Source organism: Amia ocellicauda, chromosome 8, assembly GCF_036373705.1.
Source record: "Amia ocellicauda isolate fAmiCal2 chromosome 8, fAmiCal2.hap1, whole genome shotgun sequence".
Taxonomy (NCBI): domain Eukaryota; kingdom Metazoa; phylum Chordata; class Actinopteri; order Amiiformes; family Amiidae; genus Amia; species Amia ocellicauda.
Genome location: NC_089857.1, coordinates 40,086,828 through 40,105,632, shown reverse-complemented (window position 1 = coordinate 40,105,632; position 18,805 = coordinate 40,086,828). Strand labels below are relative to the sequence as shown.

The following is an 18,805-nucleotide window of genomic DNA, read 5'->3' as shown; positions in this document are numbered from 1 at the left end:
GACACACACAGAAAGAAAACAAAAAAACAAAAGTAAAAATACTTTGAAATGCATATCGTCACCAAACTGCTACAAAAAAAAATCTAAAACTGGGTTATTTGTAAATGTGGCGGTTCTGTAAAATGTAAATCAAGGAATGAAACTGATTTTAGCTCCATTATCGATCTATGACTGATGAAGAGAAACGCACAGCAACTATACTAATCCAACTGTGCGATATTCCAGTACAGAACGTGTACAGTAAGTTCTCCCTTCTGTAAGGTAAGTCGTGAACCTGGTGCTTCTTTAGCAGCATAATTCATGCACTCCCCTCTGTGTTTGGATTAGGTCCTGCTTGGAATCTGTCCAGGGTATTCACATTAATATACCGCTATATTCAGCACAATAGTCATCCAATATCAGCGGATCAGAGTTACATCAGCCAGCAAGCACCGAGCAATTGATAAGCCACTAAAATTAGCTGGAAATTAATAGGATGGCAGCTGCAATCGAAAAACAAACTGGTTTTCCACCTTGGGCTACTTGTGTGCTGATTCACTTAATGGGGAAAAGCACTTCTCATTTAAAATAACGATTTTCCATGCATTTAAACTGTTGTGGTTTGCTTATAATAATAGCAGGCACCCTAACCCGGGGACCACTTAGTGTTGACAAAATAAACCTTTTTCAAATCATTAAAAAATAGGTTAAGTACAAACTATAATTAAAAACAATTTACAGGATTACAGGATTAAACCACGAAACACTGCTACATTTCCCAAGAAGATATTTCCTGTTCGTTTTACAAACTGGCTAAGACAACAGGCTTAAATGAAAGGGTCAGTAAATGATGTTGCTAAGCAAAGAACTGAATCAGTAGGAGCACCTGAAACGGTGGTGTACTTAACAAATTAGTCATCGCTTCCACTCACGGAGAGCCGCTGGGATTTTGGTATGGCAAAACATGGAGGGTAATTTTCTTTTAATAATTAAAAATAAATAGACAAGACAAGAAATAAACGTATTGTACAATTTGAAAATGTACTGCATTAAATGTATCCACAGAGCTATATCTCCCTAAATTAATATATAATAAAGCAATATAGAGGTATGGAACTTGAGAAATAATGGTTGGGAACAAATTGGTTGCGTCACACATACAGCTCTGGAAAGAACTTTGATTTCTGAACTTGGAGTGGTCTCTTAAGTTTTTTCCAGAGCTGTATAGGTTGTATGTCTGATCTATTTTCTAGATTGACACTATCTTCATAGTCTGTGTCAAGACTTCAATTGGACTACACAAATCCGATTCCCCACCCCCACTGAGCCACTGGTATCCCCTCCACTCCAGCCCTAAGTAAACACTTCGGGGGTTCACTCTTTGTTGCGTCCACAAACCTGCAAGCCCGGAATGGCCCCCCTAGTGATAGTGTACATAGAAGAACATCAGCTACTCATATACTTTGAAACGTGATTTGGGGTAAACCAGCATTCAGCTGCAGAAGTCTGGGAACAGCCTGTTTTGGTGCTCTGCTTAAACGTTTCAAAATTATAGTGGTTTTCTTTACATCGTCAGGGGTTAATGACCTGGAAAAAATATATACATGGGACAGTAAAGCATATCATCCTTTTAGTTAAGAATTTAACCTTGCTGAATCCTTCTTAGTTACACATGAACGAAAGCTACCACAATCACAATTACAAATGAGATGTGTTCAAGGACGGTATCGGATGGCGTTATTGTGACATTGCTAACTCCCAAATGTTATGATTGCATCTGTCTGGTATGCCATTAAAAATGAAACATTTGCATATGTATAGCCTGTGAATTCTCAGAATGCTTTGCAGATATTTTTACTGCTAAGATTTGCCTTGGCAATGTGTTGCATTATAAGGAAAGGGAAGGTCAAGATGAATCACTTCAGATATAGATAGATGAAAAGACTCATCCAATTATAGCACTCAAGTAACCAAAGAAACACATTCTCTGGATATTAGGATCCTTTCAGCTCTTATACTAATTTAAGAGTTTTAATATAATTTTAAGTAAGTATATCAAATATTGGGAATTATATTCTTATTACAATAATATAAACTATGTTCTTGTGCTGCTGGCAACTGATCAGCAAAATAAACCAATCAATGCATACATAAATAATGAACAATGAGATAATAAATTATATAAACACATTTTGTAGCCCTCCAGATGTCTTCAAACATGTTTCATTAAAAGCTGCAAATATAATGTGTATAATTATTAAGACTGCATACGTGGAAACTCTCTTGCAGAATATTGGATTTGAGTTATATATTATTGAGTTAAGTAAAAAACATTCATATGATGGCCCAGTGTGTTAGTAGCGGAATCTTACAAAATCAGAAGATCTTCAAAAGCAATATGAACTCCTCTCTCATGGTCACAGGTCACTGTCAGAGGTCAAACACCGGAGGCCTCAGTGTGAAGTCATTCGTCTTGTGACAGCAAGGTCACAGTTTTAGTCTGACGCAACTTGACTCATGCAAGTTGGTATTTTACACGCAACTATTGGCTTTTGATTTTACCTGCTACACAGACGGAATTGATTTATTGCATATCTATTAAACCTTTATTGAAGACTCCAGCTTTATTTGTGGTTAATGTCATATTGTTTAAAGTTTTAGCTTTGAGCTCTGAACGTGATTCACATGCTCAGAATCAAGATGTGTTGTCTTACCTAATTTGGTCAGCATAAAGACTAATGGAAATTCTTTCATATGAATTACATCATTAGAAAATCACAAGGCTGGTGCTCTTCAGCCCAGAGAACAGATCACGTAGGCAACATAAATACCCCCTCAGCTCAAGGGAGGAGATATCTTTGACAGGAAATGCTGAGGAACACTGATCAGGAAGTTCATATTATAGCTACACATGCTTATCTGGTCTGGAATATTGCAATCCTATCCACATCAGTTTAATGATTACTGGGGGGGGGGGGGGGAATATATGCATAAGCTCCATGTGACACTTTCAGAGCCATATTAGACAGTAATAGGATTGAAACTTTTCCTTTTACTACAAGAGAATTACGCTATAATGACATTCGCTGCTCGTGGTCTTGTGATTCAGAATCCACTGCACCCAACAAAATCTCTGCTCTGCATTTCAAAATTATATCTACTTCTTTTGTTTTCTGTGCTCATTCATTTCACAGATTCTTGTCTTGTAAAAATCAGCAACAGTCATGCCATAGCTTTTGTAAGATCTGGAAACTACCTAATAGATACTGGTACAAATGTATGCATTTATTTGCTATTATAAAAAAAGGGAAACATGGAATGTGTCCTGTCTAGTTTTTGGTCCAATGATTTTTTGGTCTACTCTTGAAATAGCCTACAGCACATACAATAGTGTGGTGCCTTTAGTTTTCTAAATGTATGTGCACCTTATTTTAAGCACATATCTGTTTGCGTTTCTCCAGAGTTTTTGCAGCATTTCTGCGAGCAGGATTCAAGATCATGGGACTTTTCAGCATTAATCATCTTTTACAACAAAACCCTGAGGATATGAAAAAAGACATCAAAGGCAAGGCTAGGACATGAGTCATCCAAGAATTCGAGTTACTTTAGGAAAGCTCTTTAAGATGCTCACATAAAGCATGACTCTCTCAATGTGATTTAGAGAATCACATACTGGCCCCAGAATAGCAAATGAGACCATGATTGGCATCCAAACATCAGCAGCATGACAAAGTAACTAAAAGCACACAAAGGGAGAAACTGCGTGGCTTGTGTAAACCAGCCCACAAGTTCCCTTTGCAGTTGGATGAAAAACAGCTCATGTCGTAAAAGATGATCATTTAGAGATGCGATGGCTCTGAGCAGATTTGATTGCACTTCTAGTTAAAAGCTTTCCTAAAAATCACAAGGGCAGGGTTACTTAACAGAGCAGAATTGCTGACTGATTTATTTCTTCATGCTGGTGGGAGAAGCTGACAGTGTGTTTTCAAAGGGAGTGCTAAGTTGCTTCTATTTTTAGCAGCACAGGCAAGCCCAAAATAGTAAGGACATGAGCAGCTGTATTCTTGAGCGAAAGGCTTTTCAACAGAAGAATGCAATGCTGATGCTTTAAATGTCTTCCTTCTGCCCTTGCATTTTCCTTTGCTAGCCATACTGACAGCTGTGGATCTCGAGTCCACGGGCAACTGCTCTCGGGTCATGGATCTCACAGGGTTTCCATCTGACCAGATGCAGACAAACTGCCTTTTCAGCAATTTCAATATTATTGTGCTGTAAGATTCTATAGGTGTTAAAATCCAATGACAGATGATCATGCATCAGCAAACTGAATGGAATTTAAAACTGAAGCACAGGAGGTGGGCAATCCAAATCTTGCACCTTCCCAAGAATAAGTATTAAGCGGCAAAAGCACTTTCCCAGGATTCCTGGCTTTGCAAATCCCTCCACCCCAAACATTGGCCTTGCAGCAGATCATTGGCTCATTCCACTTAGTGGTGGGGTGATCTCATCCTCGTGGTCAAAATGCACCTTCTACTACATAAGTCTATTGGGATTGTGCACACTCTTGAGTTAGATGTCTTAACAGATATCTTGGAGGGAGATTTTCCACCAAAACAAACCTGGCCAATTATGTTGCCGGAGGAGGTGGAAAAACATTCGCCTGAACAATAGGAATTCCTTCCCAACCAGGTAGCACACTTAGCAACAGACTCGCAAGCTCACAGAAAGAAAGCTTTCAAGAGGAAACGGGCAGAGCAGAAAGCCATCCAACATTACAGGCTTTGCAAGTGAAGAGACTACAGAAATCTGAGAGTAATTCCCAGACAACAGGCTGTAAAGACCCAGTATGTTGAAGGGTCAGCAATGGCTGAATGGCCATTTTTATCTGTCTTCGATTCCAGGAAAAAAATGCGAGGCATCTCGTCACCACAGCTGAAAGACAAACTAGCATTGCACAGAGGCTCAGGAGTCCGGGGTCATAAACACTGCACCCGCCTGGCAACTGTTCCTTTGTGCGGGGCAAGTAGGTGCTTTCGTTCACATTCCCCCCACGATAGCTCGGGCTAAGAAAACAATTAGGTCTCCAGATTCTAGAACATGACACACAAAAGAAAACATTTAAATGAGCTGGTTTGTTGACCTCAAAGTGGCAAAATTTCAGCTGAATAAACTTACACGGGGAAACGGCTTGTACAATGACCAGAACCTATGGTAAGCTTCAGATGTTTTTGGAAACTCTTCTGCACAGCTTTTGTAGGACAGCAGATACATTGAATGTTTCACAAGTAAAAATGTGGTGTTTTAGAAGACTGTTTATCCCGATGCAGAAATAAAGATTCCAAAGGACTTTAAAGTGTGTGATGAAAATGTCCTGCTGTTTTGTTTTTATTTTGTATCTGCTCCTGTAACAATAATTCTATACAAGTGAGAGGTTATATATGCATGTATTTTATTAGATCATTGCCCTATATTTGGAATCAGCAGAGGTTACTCAACTGATAAACAGCACAACAGAAACGAAGATAACACACGTTTTTCAAAACACAACCCTCCAGGGCCGTCACTTCTGTGCACACTACAGCCCCGAGGGAGAACCCATGGAGACAGACATGCTGAGGAAACTCAGGCTGACTTTCAACCCACCCAACCCCACCACTTCATGAACCATCGTGCACACCCCCACAGGGAAGCGCAGGCAGCCAGGTGTGGCCTACAGAGACCAGCCTTCAGTCTTTTACTGGTAGAGCAACACAGGAGCCCGTAGATTTGACAGATTCTTAATGAAACTCTGTTTTTCTACCGCCTTAATGAGCCTCTAAAGTATTCAGTACATCTATGTTTTTAAGCTTCACCCAACAGTGTCTCTTACTTTGGATTCAGATTTCTTCGTATTTTTCAATGCATGCTTTCAGAATTTGTATTCTAAAGTTAGGAGCCAGGATAAACCAGTTTAAAAATTAGTCAAAAACAATCACTATCCTTGAGTTTCATTCCATATTGTTAAAGGTGGAAGAAAGTTGCTACTTATTCTACCCAAGGAGAGTGTTAGAAATCAATAACACACACACACACACACACACACCTTACTCTTGCACCCTACTCAAAAAACTGATTTAAAGGATTACAAGTATTACCTATAAATACTATTAAAACTTTTAAAACATTATATTCTATTACATTCAATTATTCAATAAACTACCTACAAGAAATCTAATTTGTAGGTCAAGAGGAAATAGTTACAAAGTAATTATTAACTTCTGATTTGCATTGTCAATGTTTGGCCTCATTCACACCTGGTGCTTATCAGTCAGTTTTCATTAATGATTAAAGCCTTTATAATAAAAAAGAAATGTGATTGGTATATTAAACACATTCTCTCTTTTTCCCCTCAACTGATCTAAATATACAAAACTCAGGCTTACGTCTGATTATCTTTACGCTTCACCAAAAAATGGTCTCTGACCCTAAAAAGATAGTTTGCATTACAGACAAAGAAAGAAAAGATTAATTGCATTCAGACAAAGACCAAGCAGTTTTCACATTTCCCAGTATTGCGAATAATGAACTCCCTGTGGTCTTGTTAAGCAGTCCTAATGCCTGCACCAGCACTAGGATCACTACGAAAATCACGAGGCTTTCATCTCCTTTGGGTTTATGTTCTTGTAATCCAAGCAAGATTTTAAATTTGTCATCACTTTTTTTTAAACCTAAAAAACCAAAGCAAAACAATTTTACAAGCTTTGTTTTCTGTTTCAGTTGTGCTGAAAGATTTTGTAAAAAAAAAAAAAAATGCAATTTATTAGTATACAAGTGTCAAACAGACAAATGAGGACATTCCAAGCGATTTTTATTTTTATAAAAAATTTCTAAAGCATAATTGTCACTGATAAAAAATAACCAGTTTCTGCCAAGTCAGCACTTTGGGTAATCATCTGTTCCCAACTTTGATGTGAAAAATGTTGTGTTCATTTCCTGTAATTAATAACCGCAGTCGATTACTAATGGGAGATTTTGCAGCTCGGTCTTGATGTTGGTTTTACACAGGGCCTACTTATACAGAATGCTTATTATGAAAACAAAAACAGACAATTTCTTATTTTATACATTAAATCAGTGAGGCAGTGTATCCTTCCCTTAACATACTGCACCTTAACCTAACCTCTGGTCTTGATTCTGACATCCTATGAATGTCTTCCAAATCAAACAGACTAAAAAAAACTGAAACTGGATCCTGACATTGTGTTGTCTTTTCATTGCCGACACTGTTAGTAATTTCAGATCGCAAGAGGAAAAACACACATAATGGTCTTTCATCTCGGGGAGCCTTTTCTTATTTTTTCAGAATGGCTCACATTACAAGTAAATTACTGTAAATGTTTCCGTTTAATTCACTACCCCATGCAAATCACTCACACAAAGGTTTGTACCTACTCAGCACATGCAACCTCTGTGGCAACTCACTCCCAGAAATTCCTTTCATTTATCACCAAAGTTAATGACTTACATGATTAGGTGCTAACCCTTTTTCTGGAATTTCAGGGAAAAGCAAAGAGACAGAAGTTACTTCCTGCTTTCTGGCTTTGTGAGAAAGGCATTACATCATTAGGTAAATACAGCAGTCTGTCCTACTTGAGAGTGAAGCAGTGTATTGCATAATCTCTCCTGCAGAACCTGTTGTTGCCATAATTCCTCTGTTTGGGTTTTGAAACTGTACAGTGTGAAACTACACTTACTTCAGTATAAAAATATGCCTATATACGTTGTGATAATTAATGCAGATCAGTTACGCCCTGCCAGCCACATGCTTTTACTGGAGAAAGTAAGAGTTGAGGAACTTCAGAGTATAGGCAAGTAATACCTGGAGAGAGAACTGCAACTCTGGCTGATAATCAAAAATGCTGATAACACATTTAAAATAAGCTTAATGGGAACTCCTCTGTGAATGTTGAGATTGTCAAAAGGTTTACCAGGAGAAATACAGACACGGTACACTGAACATGTGACTTTCATACCATGTCAGCCATTTACTACTGGATGAAGAACATTGATAAGAAAATAATGCAGGGTCTCCAAAGAACCACTGGCATAAATTTTAGATAACCAAACTCTCTCTCTCACTCACTAACTCACTCTCGCGATGCACAATGTTGGAGGGAAAAGTCCTACTTTGCATATATAACTAGTAATACAGAAACTAATAAGTTATTTTGAGTTTAAGGGCCATATTCATAAAACTTCAATGCCATCTTAAATGTAACCCCGCCCCCACCCCCTTAAATAGTACACAACGATATTTGTTTTAAAGTAATTTGCTTCCGTTATCTTAAATTAGGACTATAAAAGTTTTATGCGACTCTTCCCCAGGTCTTGGTTGTTATTCCTTGTTTGTAAAGCAGCACGATGGTACATTTCTTATGAATATGGCCCTAAATCTTTTAGTGTTCGTTACATGAGAAACGGTTTGTACAAAAGAGGTGAAACCACACTGCGCTGGATTAAGATTAAGCATTATCAACAAGTGAACTCTATCCAGGTATACAAGAGGTGCTGGTTCACACAGTAGGAGACCTAGATATGACCAAAGTAGAGGACTTGGTACAGGTTTGTTGCGGAGGGAAAACGCGTTTCTTATTTCAGGAGGCACTGCTGTGGCACATCTGATAGTATTGTTGGTGTAACGAGAACATGATTTATAGCCACAAATGACATATGAACAGCAGGTTATGCATTCTATAAAGCGCAAGTGCTAACCAGTTTGATTTACTATATAAAAGTCAGAGTTGAATGCGTCTGACCAATGAAGACATAAATCGTAGGACTTTGCGACACAGAACAGCATATCCTTTTAGAGTTGATTCGAGAGGGTGTAATAAATCACATCAACACAATCACAGCTTATTTATATTCAGTGTTACACTGACTTAAATAACCTGCCCACAGCACTGGAGCACATGGTTAAGAAATTAATAAGAAGGGGAGGGGGGGGGAAAGGATGTGAAAATTGAATCGATCTGCGTTTATGTTCACACACAAATGCTCTTTTCAGCTTGTATACTGTACAAAGGAAAAGTTTGTACTATTTGAAAAATACAAAGTAAAAACAGAATTTACATATGGATACAGGTGACCAGCAGTGAACATGGTGACATTTTGTAGAGGTGATAAATACATAAATTGTACTTGTGAGACATTAGCCAGTCTACCACATTGTTCCGAAGAGATGAACACAGATGTAAATGTTTCCCATCTGAATAAATCTTAATGAAAATGCATCTGCCAGGTCCATTTTTACATTGGAATTAGAGAAATAATGGAAATTAACTATCAAAAACAAAACACCTCTCACTGAACTAGACTAGTCCAAGATTCCAAAGACGACTCCAGGGTAGATCATGAATAGAGCAAAGTGCTGAAAGAACACACAGAAACTTTGAGGGGAGGCGCTCTGAGATTGTGGCTTAAATTAAACTTGCAAAGCCCAGTTCCTATAACATTCAGGGTCACTCCATCCACCATAACTATATTCAGCCACCTAATGATAGAATGAAACTTCAAAAGCCAGCAGAAGAAAGCCACAATCAATACTAATGGACTACTCCGTTATTAGTCTACAGTAACTGACAAAACCATTTTGTGCTAACTTAACATTTTCCCCCATTACAATAATTGTATCTACTCAGTCAAAACGAATCTAACACATTTAGCATACCGTGAAGACAGTGAAAAATGACCCCGTAACTCTCAGAGGATCAAAAGTGTGAATTCTCAGTATTTTCTCCTTTCTATTTTTAAAAGTGATGGATGGCCAGATAATATAGCTGACAGTCTGAATCCTGAGGAGTTTGTTTGTGGGTTTTCATAATATTAAACCACTTGCTGGAAATTGTAAGCCACAAAACATGAACAGATTTGAATGCATGTTGCCATGTTTATTACAAACAGCATGATGTTAGGAGACAATTCCTGGTATCACAGCAGAAATTATCTTCATTACATATTCACAGTATGGACCGGTAGGCAAATTACAATCAGCAAATGCCAGTTATTGTTTGTTTTCAGCCTGTATATTTTGCATTGTACATACCTGGAGTTTACTGAATAAAACCACAGACAGCTTCATAAAATGTTATGGGTCAGCCACAACAAACAAAATATTAAAGCACCTGTTATGACCTAGTTATCTGAAGAAAGGATATAAGGGGTAGTTACGGGTATGCAAATAAGTCACCCAGGAGTATTTTTTCCAATCTCCATTACACACACACTCATATATATTTATAGTAATGTTTCAATGTATATTATGAATATATATTGCTCTACATGTAAGATGTGTATATGTGAATGCACCCTGGACTTCTGGATTCTGGAGGGAAATCTAGATGGGTATATCCTGGTGCTAGTGAGGATTTCCTTCTTTACTGGCCAATGAAGAAGATATCTAAACTCCAGATATTTGTTGCAACTGACTCATAATAATAACAATAAAGATAATAAATAATAACTATAATGACAATAAAGAGAAGAAAATGTTTGGGGATAATGGTTACCTGACTCGGAGTATGGCATAGGATTTGTGCTACTGAAGAACAATCATTGCATACAATTCTTGTTTTTTAAGTGACAAATACATTAATTCACTATGCTATAATAAGCACTTGGTAATGTGGGTATGTGCCTACTGTATATGAAATTCCTTTCAAATAAATCTTGTTTTAAAGCACAGCTAAGAACAACTATGTAAAATACCTCAGATTGTGACTTTGTACTCCTTCCTGGCTTTCAGTTTCACTTGACTGCCTCGCCGCTTTTAATTTTTTTTTAAGTGGTTCACAAAGGATGGTTTCATAGTTCTACGAAAAACAAGAGAAAGTCCTCTGCTCTGAGAAAGTTCTTTTTTTTTCAGTTTACATACATAACTTTCTTCGAAATTTAAAATTAGACATTTCACACAGTAGCTATTAATATAAATCCGAAACTACGGGAGTTGAAAACTATTTGCATGCACAGCTCATATTTAACCACATTTCCAGTAGCTGTGACAAGGATAGTGCCATAATTAGTGAAATTGTGAACTGAGGAGGGTGTGCAAACCTTTATACATGATTTTAAATGTAACCAGTACACTCTGCAATTTATACAGTTATTGCTGAGCACATAATATGGTACCCAAAAAAGTTTCGAGACTAAACGTATATCACTAAACAGATTTCAGTATACCTTTTAAACATCTGCAGATTAAAGTGTTTGTTTATGCTTTTATTCTGCTTTACCTGCATTTACTTTTAATCATTTACACAATTGGGAGGTATTTTGCACTGAGCAAAGAGAGGCCTACCAAATAGCTCAGAATTAGACGCTACTCTTGACGAACGGAAAAAATAAACATGAATACATGTATGAGGCACTATGTTGAGTGTTTATGTTTTGGTTATTCAAAATACAGTACTGACCACGACAGTATGTACCAACTGTTGTGAAACAAAAATGTGTAAGGCAAATTTTAATACAGTACAATAAGAAGTACAACAATAATTTTAAAATAGTTTAGTACAGAGATTAACGTATATAGTTGTTGAGTGATTATAATATAACATGCATTCCTATCAGACACTTCAGTGACTTGAGATGATGTAATGCTTTATTATTTTTACATAGCTACTTTATTTTTTGCTAGGAGCAGGCATACATTCCCACATTTTAAATCCAAACAAAATACATTCTATTCCAAATGCATTAGATTTCATATGTTGCGATTAATTCTTAACAATCTCAATTTCAAGACTTCAAATATTTTAAAGGCTTCTAATCAAGGATGTGGTTTCAGTGAAAGGCAAGTGGCATTTGTTTTATTATTCATTTTTCGTAAACATGGAAGTTATTGCTGTGCCTAGATAGTCTCCTACTTTAATAAGAGGATTAGGAATGGGGATATGCAATTAAATTGAAGAAATATAGCATTAAATAAAAAAAAGTTAAACTGGCCTCAGGATATTAACGTAAAGCAGGAAATGTAATTTCGTGGACTACTCGACAACATCAAAAGCAATGTAGCCTACAGAAGAGGTAAATATGAGAAAGCACACCAAAGTGCCGTTCTAGAAGAGCTACTGTACAGTGTAGTACAACCTGTTTTATATATTTAACATTCTCCTGCAGCCTGTTGTCCAAGCCTTCGATAACGTCTTCATTGAAATGCATTGTAAGCGAGGATTGCAACTCTTAATAGCTTCACAGATATGCATCACCCCTAGTATACCTTCTGAACCAGAGAGAAATGGTGAAAGATCAAGGCCATCTCTTTTCAAAGGCCTTACTCTCCCTTGTAACGTGGCGTTCTCTTCTCTTTGAACGCTGCAAGGCCTTCGAGTCTGTCCTTCGTTGGAATCACCTACAAAACACATTAAAATCCTATCCATAAACATATATATTCTTTAATTCTGTTGCTCAAAAAGTCACTTTAAAGCAAACGGCAAAGGAGCGATAAGGGAAACAAAGGTTACAATCTAAAAAGGCATGAAGTAACAAAAGCAGGTTGCACAAGACAGGGATTCAAAGGCCAAGGAAAATGAAATCAGGGAGCAAAAAAACATACCTGAGCGTAGCAGGCTTCTTCAATCGCTAAGCCCGTTGCCAAATCGACCTAAAACATAAAAACATTGAATTTTCTGGTTGAAATTAATGCTGTTTTGGGGAAGTAGTTACACACCTCGAGAATGTGGTAGCTGACCACCTACTATGAGCACAAAGACATTTATATTAATTTTTATGGGCTGTAACTTAGTATGGGAGTAAAGGGAGGGACTGTGCCCATTGAAGGTTATTGCTACAAACAGCAGACATTTTCAAATGAAAAGCCTGCTCGATTGTTAACTGGACTAAATATGCTGAATGACAGACCAAGAAACCAATCGCATGCATGCAAGTGTACAGTAAATCTGCGACTGTGCTGTGCAAAGCTCGGTCAGTGTGTAGACAACACCACACAACTCCACACACTGCTGCCATCCACAATGGATAAATCAGCCCAGCTTTTTAAAGAAATTGAGTAAAACAATATTGTTCCTATACATTTTCTTATTAAACATGGCCTCACTTGCAAGAGCTCGGAAACGATTAATTCAAAGTACACTCGTGACATTGTAAAAGGGATACAGGGGCATAGGAGGCAGATAAAAGAGCTGGGCATCAAAGTCTTACCTCAATCCCCTGGTTAATCGCAAGTTTAGCCATTCTGATTGCTATGGGACCCTGGAATTGAGAAAAATCGATATTAACTTTGAACTGAACTTGAATATAATGTAAAGGCACACAGGAATATTTGAAGGGCAGATTTAAATAGTAGCTTCTCTTTTTTTGTTTTCCAATATGCCGTTCAGGGGTGTTGCTCCTCTCTGGCAGTCTGTGTCAGTATTTATCAATAGTCAATGCTATAGGGCTGTCTTTGTAAGCTACAAATAATATTCCATGACAAAACCAATGACTTGTCACAGCACAAGTCACCCACAAGATGAATTATGATATAGTACTCTTTTAATATTGAATAAAAATGAAGAGACTAAATAAAATATTGGGAGTTTGAGGATTAAAATCAGTTTTTCATTTGTTACAATATCAAGGCATTTTTTAATTATCTGTTACATTTGATTAAAAAAAAAAAGTTCACTAATAAGACATTGCAAAATTAGCCACTATTAACTGAAGTGCTCATAAGATCTGAAAATGTTAACATTGTTATTACTACTACTACTACTACAATATGCTTTAAATCATTAGGCACATCATGATTTTGTAAACTAAAAATACTTCCTGATATATTCTGGCGACTGTCGCACACTTCATAAAACTCATTCCCTACTCACGTCAATTATTTTATTACAAGCTTTTCATTAACCAGTAAGACGGGCTTTGAACACTACAAAGAGAATCCAATTTAGACCTGGATTGTGCAACATAGTGCAAATGAACATTATGTACTCTTCGGGCTAATATAATGCAAGGAATTCTACTGGGATGATTAAGTCTAGACAACAACTCTTACCATAATAAAATGACTAATCATTAGATATTTCGCTACAGCCCATCAGAAACCAGTCAGGTTTCTTATCTGCACTAAAGGGAGGAAAAACAAAACCCGGATACGGAATAAAACCAAACTCACCGCATAGTCTACCTAAAAGGGTCAATGTGGAAGGGAACCATAGCTCCTGCCTGATGCTCTTCCTGTAACACTGCAGTGCTGCAGAGATCGGGATGTGGGTGAGAAGGGAGGCCGTTACCTGAGGGATGAATTCCCGTGCCAGCTCCAGCGCTCTCCTGTAGGCGGAGTCTCCCGCTTCGTTCTGCTCCACTGCATGGCTCACCAGGCCCAGGGATTTGGCCTCCTCTCCATCCACCACCCTGCCGGAGAAAATCAGCTCCTTGGCCAGAGAGACGCCGATGGCACGAGGCAGCCGCTGGGTGCCGCCTGGGAAAAGACGACAGCCAAATCAGACTGCGGTGTGTCTGTCGCTGACTAGAGGAAAAGGAAAACGCTGGACCATGTTTTTGTTGTTGCATTACAAAAAATGTATTTGTGAAAATTGAAAAACAAAAGAGTTCGTTATTATACAGATGTGCATCTACCAGGGTACTGACTTTAGCTTTGACTGTATCTTTAAGGTTCAGACCACAAACTATATACATTAAAAAGTTGGAAAAAGATTCACGCCACCATGTAAAAAAAAAATGGGTGCATACAATTTCGTAAAATTGATCAGACTCCACACAGAACAAAAAAAAAAAAAAAAAGTGATCTGTTCGTAAATTACAGAGAGAAGATGGATTCAAAGGATGTTAAGCAAAAAAACAGCTTTGGTTGTCTGGATAAAACCCACAGAGGTCAGCGTTGGGCAAAGCATTATAAAATGGTGCTTCAGTCAGATGAAACCGATTACGAGATCACCAAACACGCGCTACAGATGGCACAGATGGCATAATGACACGGGTTATTTAATCGCACCCATTCCAAACGCCTGAGGTCTTAGCAAAATACCTACAATTGTCTCAGGGACGCATGTAGTCGATTAAAACATTATGGCCAAGGGGTGTGAACATAAGAACCTTATAAAGGGCCCAAATTACAGGAATAATGACATAGGCCTTTTAATCCTATTAATTTATAACTCCCAGGGCTGAATTAGGAGATGTTTCATCACTTCATATATAAAATTTGGCAATGGAAGAATTAAGGTGGGGTTGCCATCATGGGATCAGAAAGGGATGAAAAGTGCTTTTGTTTTAAATCACCTTTTCAAATATGCAAACACGTACGGACACGTCTTGAAGCCCACAGTTGAGCGATACATAATTCCAGCCTTTATGACGTTCAGTGAGCTAACGCACTACTTATTTGCATTCTTCTCTCTCTGTATAAAATCATAACTGTTTTACCTGTATTTAAAACATGTTCTTATCAATATTTCAGTGATGTCTTTATTATTGTATATCAAATTATATGCTGATTATAAAACAGTTATAAAATAAACTGTTCACTTTGGAAGAATGAGTTGTGGGGATCAGCTAACAGGAGTAGATCATGTGGGGTTTGTTTGTTTGTGCTTTCGTTTTGCCATGACTCAGTAACACCGGGTCAATAAAACAAGTACAATTTTTTCTGGCTTTAGATATACCTATTGAATGGATGTAAAGCTGACTTGCCAAGAAGCAGCTCATTTTCCACAAGGATTTTCCATAATGATCAATTAAAAATCACTGTGACTAAGATGTGAACAACTGAATTTGCATTTAGAGTAATCATGGTTAGAGTCACTCATAGCTGTTCGCTTAATTCTCCATTGCGTTAAGGGGTCATGGATGAAGACGCTATATATATATATATATATATAATGTCAATGTACATCATGTAAGCTTAACGAGGGCAGAGTTTGTAGCTGACAAAACGTTGGGTTAAAGAGCGAAGCTCAAGCCTTTATCGAGTACTTTTAGGGAGCTGCTGTTGACGCACTTCATCACTTCCTCCTCACATTTCTTTGACAATAAAATCACTGCCTAAACAAATCAGTTTTATCGTGACCCAGTTGCGTCTAGCAGAGGAGCATATTCATTTTAAGAACCTGATGGTGAGGACAGATCATTAATTTTTAAAAGAGCCTTTCCATCCATCATAAGACTTGTGACCCGACACACTTCAGATGACAACAGTGAGCAATGCACTGGAAAGGATGTCAGTTGTCTACGTAGTGACTATACGTTCACAGGCTAATGGGATTTTTCCTGTCTGTCTGCTGAAATCTAGGCACCCGTTTATACTGTTGTTTTTTTGCATACATTTCACATGTTCATGGGTCAACAGAATGACAGACATCCAGCATAGAAACTTGACATTAAACGCTCCCTCTCTTTTAACGGACAAACTTTAGAAACTTTTGGCATTTCCAATTATTCCCAAGATTTAGTGTTTCATCTCAATTTGCAGCTCACTGGGTTTTCTGCAACTCTCACTCAACATGCAGTTTAAAAATTGATACAAGCTTTTCATTGAAGAGTAAGTGATGTATAAGAAGCCAGAAACTTTCCTTCTTCTGTTTTCATATGCACAAGTATATCAGAAGGACAGAGACAATAGAAATAGAAATCAAAAGCACTATTTAATTATGGTCTTTTAAAAGAAGTACAGATCCATTATGTAATTGCCCGTCACACTTCCATTCGTTCTGCTACCAAGATCACTCCGACAGGCCAGAAAGCGAGAGGTCAGGCTGTCAGTTTGCTCTGACTAATCAACACCACTTCCACCATTTTAATAGCAGCTTTCACGGAAGGGAGACGCAAATGATAACATGTTTTTTTATTTTTTCATGCCCTTAGTGAATCATGCCAGATATTAAATCCTTCTAAACAAATTAAGAAACTGATAGGCAGCAAAAAATAGCAGGGCTGTAATTACCACCGATGAGTAACATGTTCTCTGAAAATGTGATCTGCAAGAAAAACGTGTGTGGAAGAAACATGTCACAAGTAATGCATATCTGCCCTTCAATTAGACAATTGTTATAAATAGTAAACCAATTAGGTATTTCTTAAGTTCACAAATAAGGGACAAAAAGTCAGTGCATGCATCTGGAGCTGCATGTGCTTCTGCAACAAAAGGTGGAGAGCTTCAGACAGGACATTCACAATCAACACTATCAGAGGCAGTAAGATGAGACCCACAAGAATACATCTAACAATATATTACATTTAGAGTGCTCCCAATTTCCTGTTATAAAAAGCGGAATATACTGTTTGAATAAGACTCGGCTACTTACAGATAATAATGATATATTAACAACTTTTACTTTCAGGAGATTCCTCATACCTGTCCTCATAACATGTTTGAAGGGCAATCTACAGTAGTTATTTTATGCCAAGAAATTATCTATTTAGCATAGTACGTAAAGTGTTATTGCTTGCTACTAATTTTAATAGATGTTCCCATGAATATAAACAACACCAACAACAACTGTGGCTACCAAGAATAAGGACATTAGAAATACATTTGGACATGCACAACTCATTGGTTGTTTTGCAACTAGAGAGCAGGAGCTATGGGAGGGTTTCTACAGCATTCAGAATCGAAATCCCAAGGTACTAGTGTAATTATTTTGCCTCTATCAATATCAAAAACAGTAGCATTGACTCTTGGCTCTTGCAGATGCAAATAATGATTGATTTGATGAATCCATTACATTTGACCTATGCAAAAATCTGTGCATACATTACAAATCATTAGTATTCTACACAAGTGAGATGTAGGCAACAGCAAATTAATATCCATTGCCTATGTCTGCTTCCTGGAAACGCGAAACTTGAACCTACAGACCATTTTCACAAGTTGGCATGATCCGGCAAAAATTTCCATCGCGCTTAAGTAATCCAGCCAACGGTGTAACTGTACTCCACATCTCGACCTTGTTGCAAAACTGTTACACAACCGTTTGGATAGCAAAGTGTTTACTCATGTGGGAGCGCAGCCTCGTTGCATCACAGTACAGTGTAGCAATGTGGAACTGCCCGGCTTCACTTAACGGAAGATTTAATGACCGTTTCTGGACAGCAGTGTCTATTTGCTTGCGTAGCCAGAAAGTAAAATCTGCTCAGGGGTCTGTTTTCAGAAGCTGGATGGATAAGAATCTATTCCACCTGGTACCATGTTAAGGCTCTAGATAAAAAAAAGCTATTTTGGAACAATATCTTAAAAGCATATGGAAAATATAAATTGAGCATTACTAATGACACACAAGCATTTTTTTTGTCCTATAATAATGAAGTGAGAACTACATTTCTTCAGAATTGTATTTTCCTGGTAAAACAGAAGTCAGTCTAACATACAGGAATTAATTTGTAAAGCTTACTTGGCATATTTGGCATGATGTTTGCAAGCAGCTCAAGAAAGGAGAGAAAACGGTTTGGCTGGCCTTGGAAAAACATGAGACAACAGTCTTGTGATTCATTCCTGCATCTCCACTGAGTGAGCAGATTACATCGACAGAATGGTGTTGTGGAAAGCTGTAATCTGGGCTGTAAATCAGGAATATGAAATCCAGTGCTCTTATGTCATATCTCAAAAGGCTATATAATTAACTTATTTTGGTGGCGAGTTTTTTATATTTTATTTATTAATTTCCCCCATTCCCAGTTATTGTGTAACATCATCTACTAATGGTAAAAGCAGATGTTAATGTTGAAATATAATTTCTTATAAATTATTCAGTTGTAATGTCTAGTGAATTGCTGCATTTTCAGTTTATCCAAGTTTACATACACTGCTTTGTTTTAAATAAACAAA

General features: G+C 37.5%; 1 protein-coding gene across 2 annotated transcripts in view; it reads right to left on the bottom strand.

Annotated features, from left to right (window-relative positions):
* Window positions 1-9,883: 9,883 nt before the first annotated feature.
* The window catches only part of auh (AU RNA binding protein/enoyl-CoA hydratase), a 32,420-nt gene continuing 23,498 nt past the window's right edge, over window positions 9,884-18,805 (bottom strand). For both annotated transcript variants that reach the window (XM_066711379.1, XM_066711380.1), the window contains exons 7-10: window positions 14,256-14,443; window positions 13,177-13,227; window positions 12,572-12,619; window positions 9,884-12,367 (exon numbers count right to left, since the gene is read on the bottom strand). In XM_066711379.1, coding sequence (XP_066567476.1) covers window positions 12,290-12,367; window positions 12,572-12,619; window positions 13,177-13,227; window positions 14,256-14,443 — 365 coding nt within the window. In that variant the 3' untranslated portion in view covers window positions 9,884-12,289. The remainder of the gene's footprint in view (window positions 12,368-12,571; window positions 12,620-13,176; window positions 13,228-14,255; window positions 14,444-18,805) is intronic.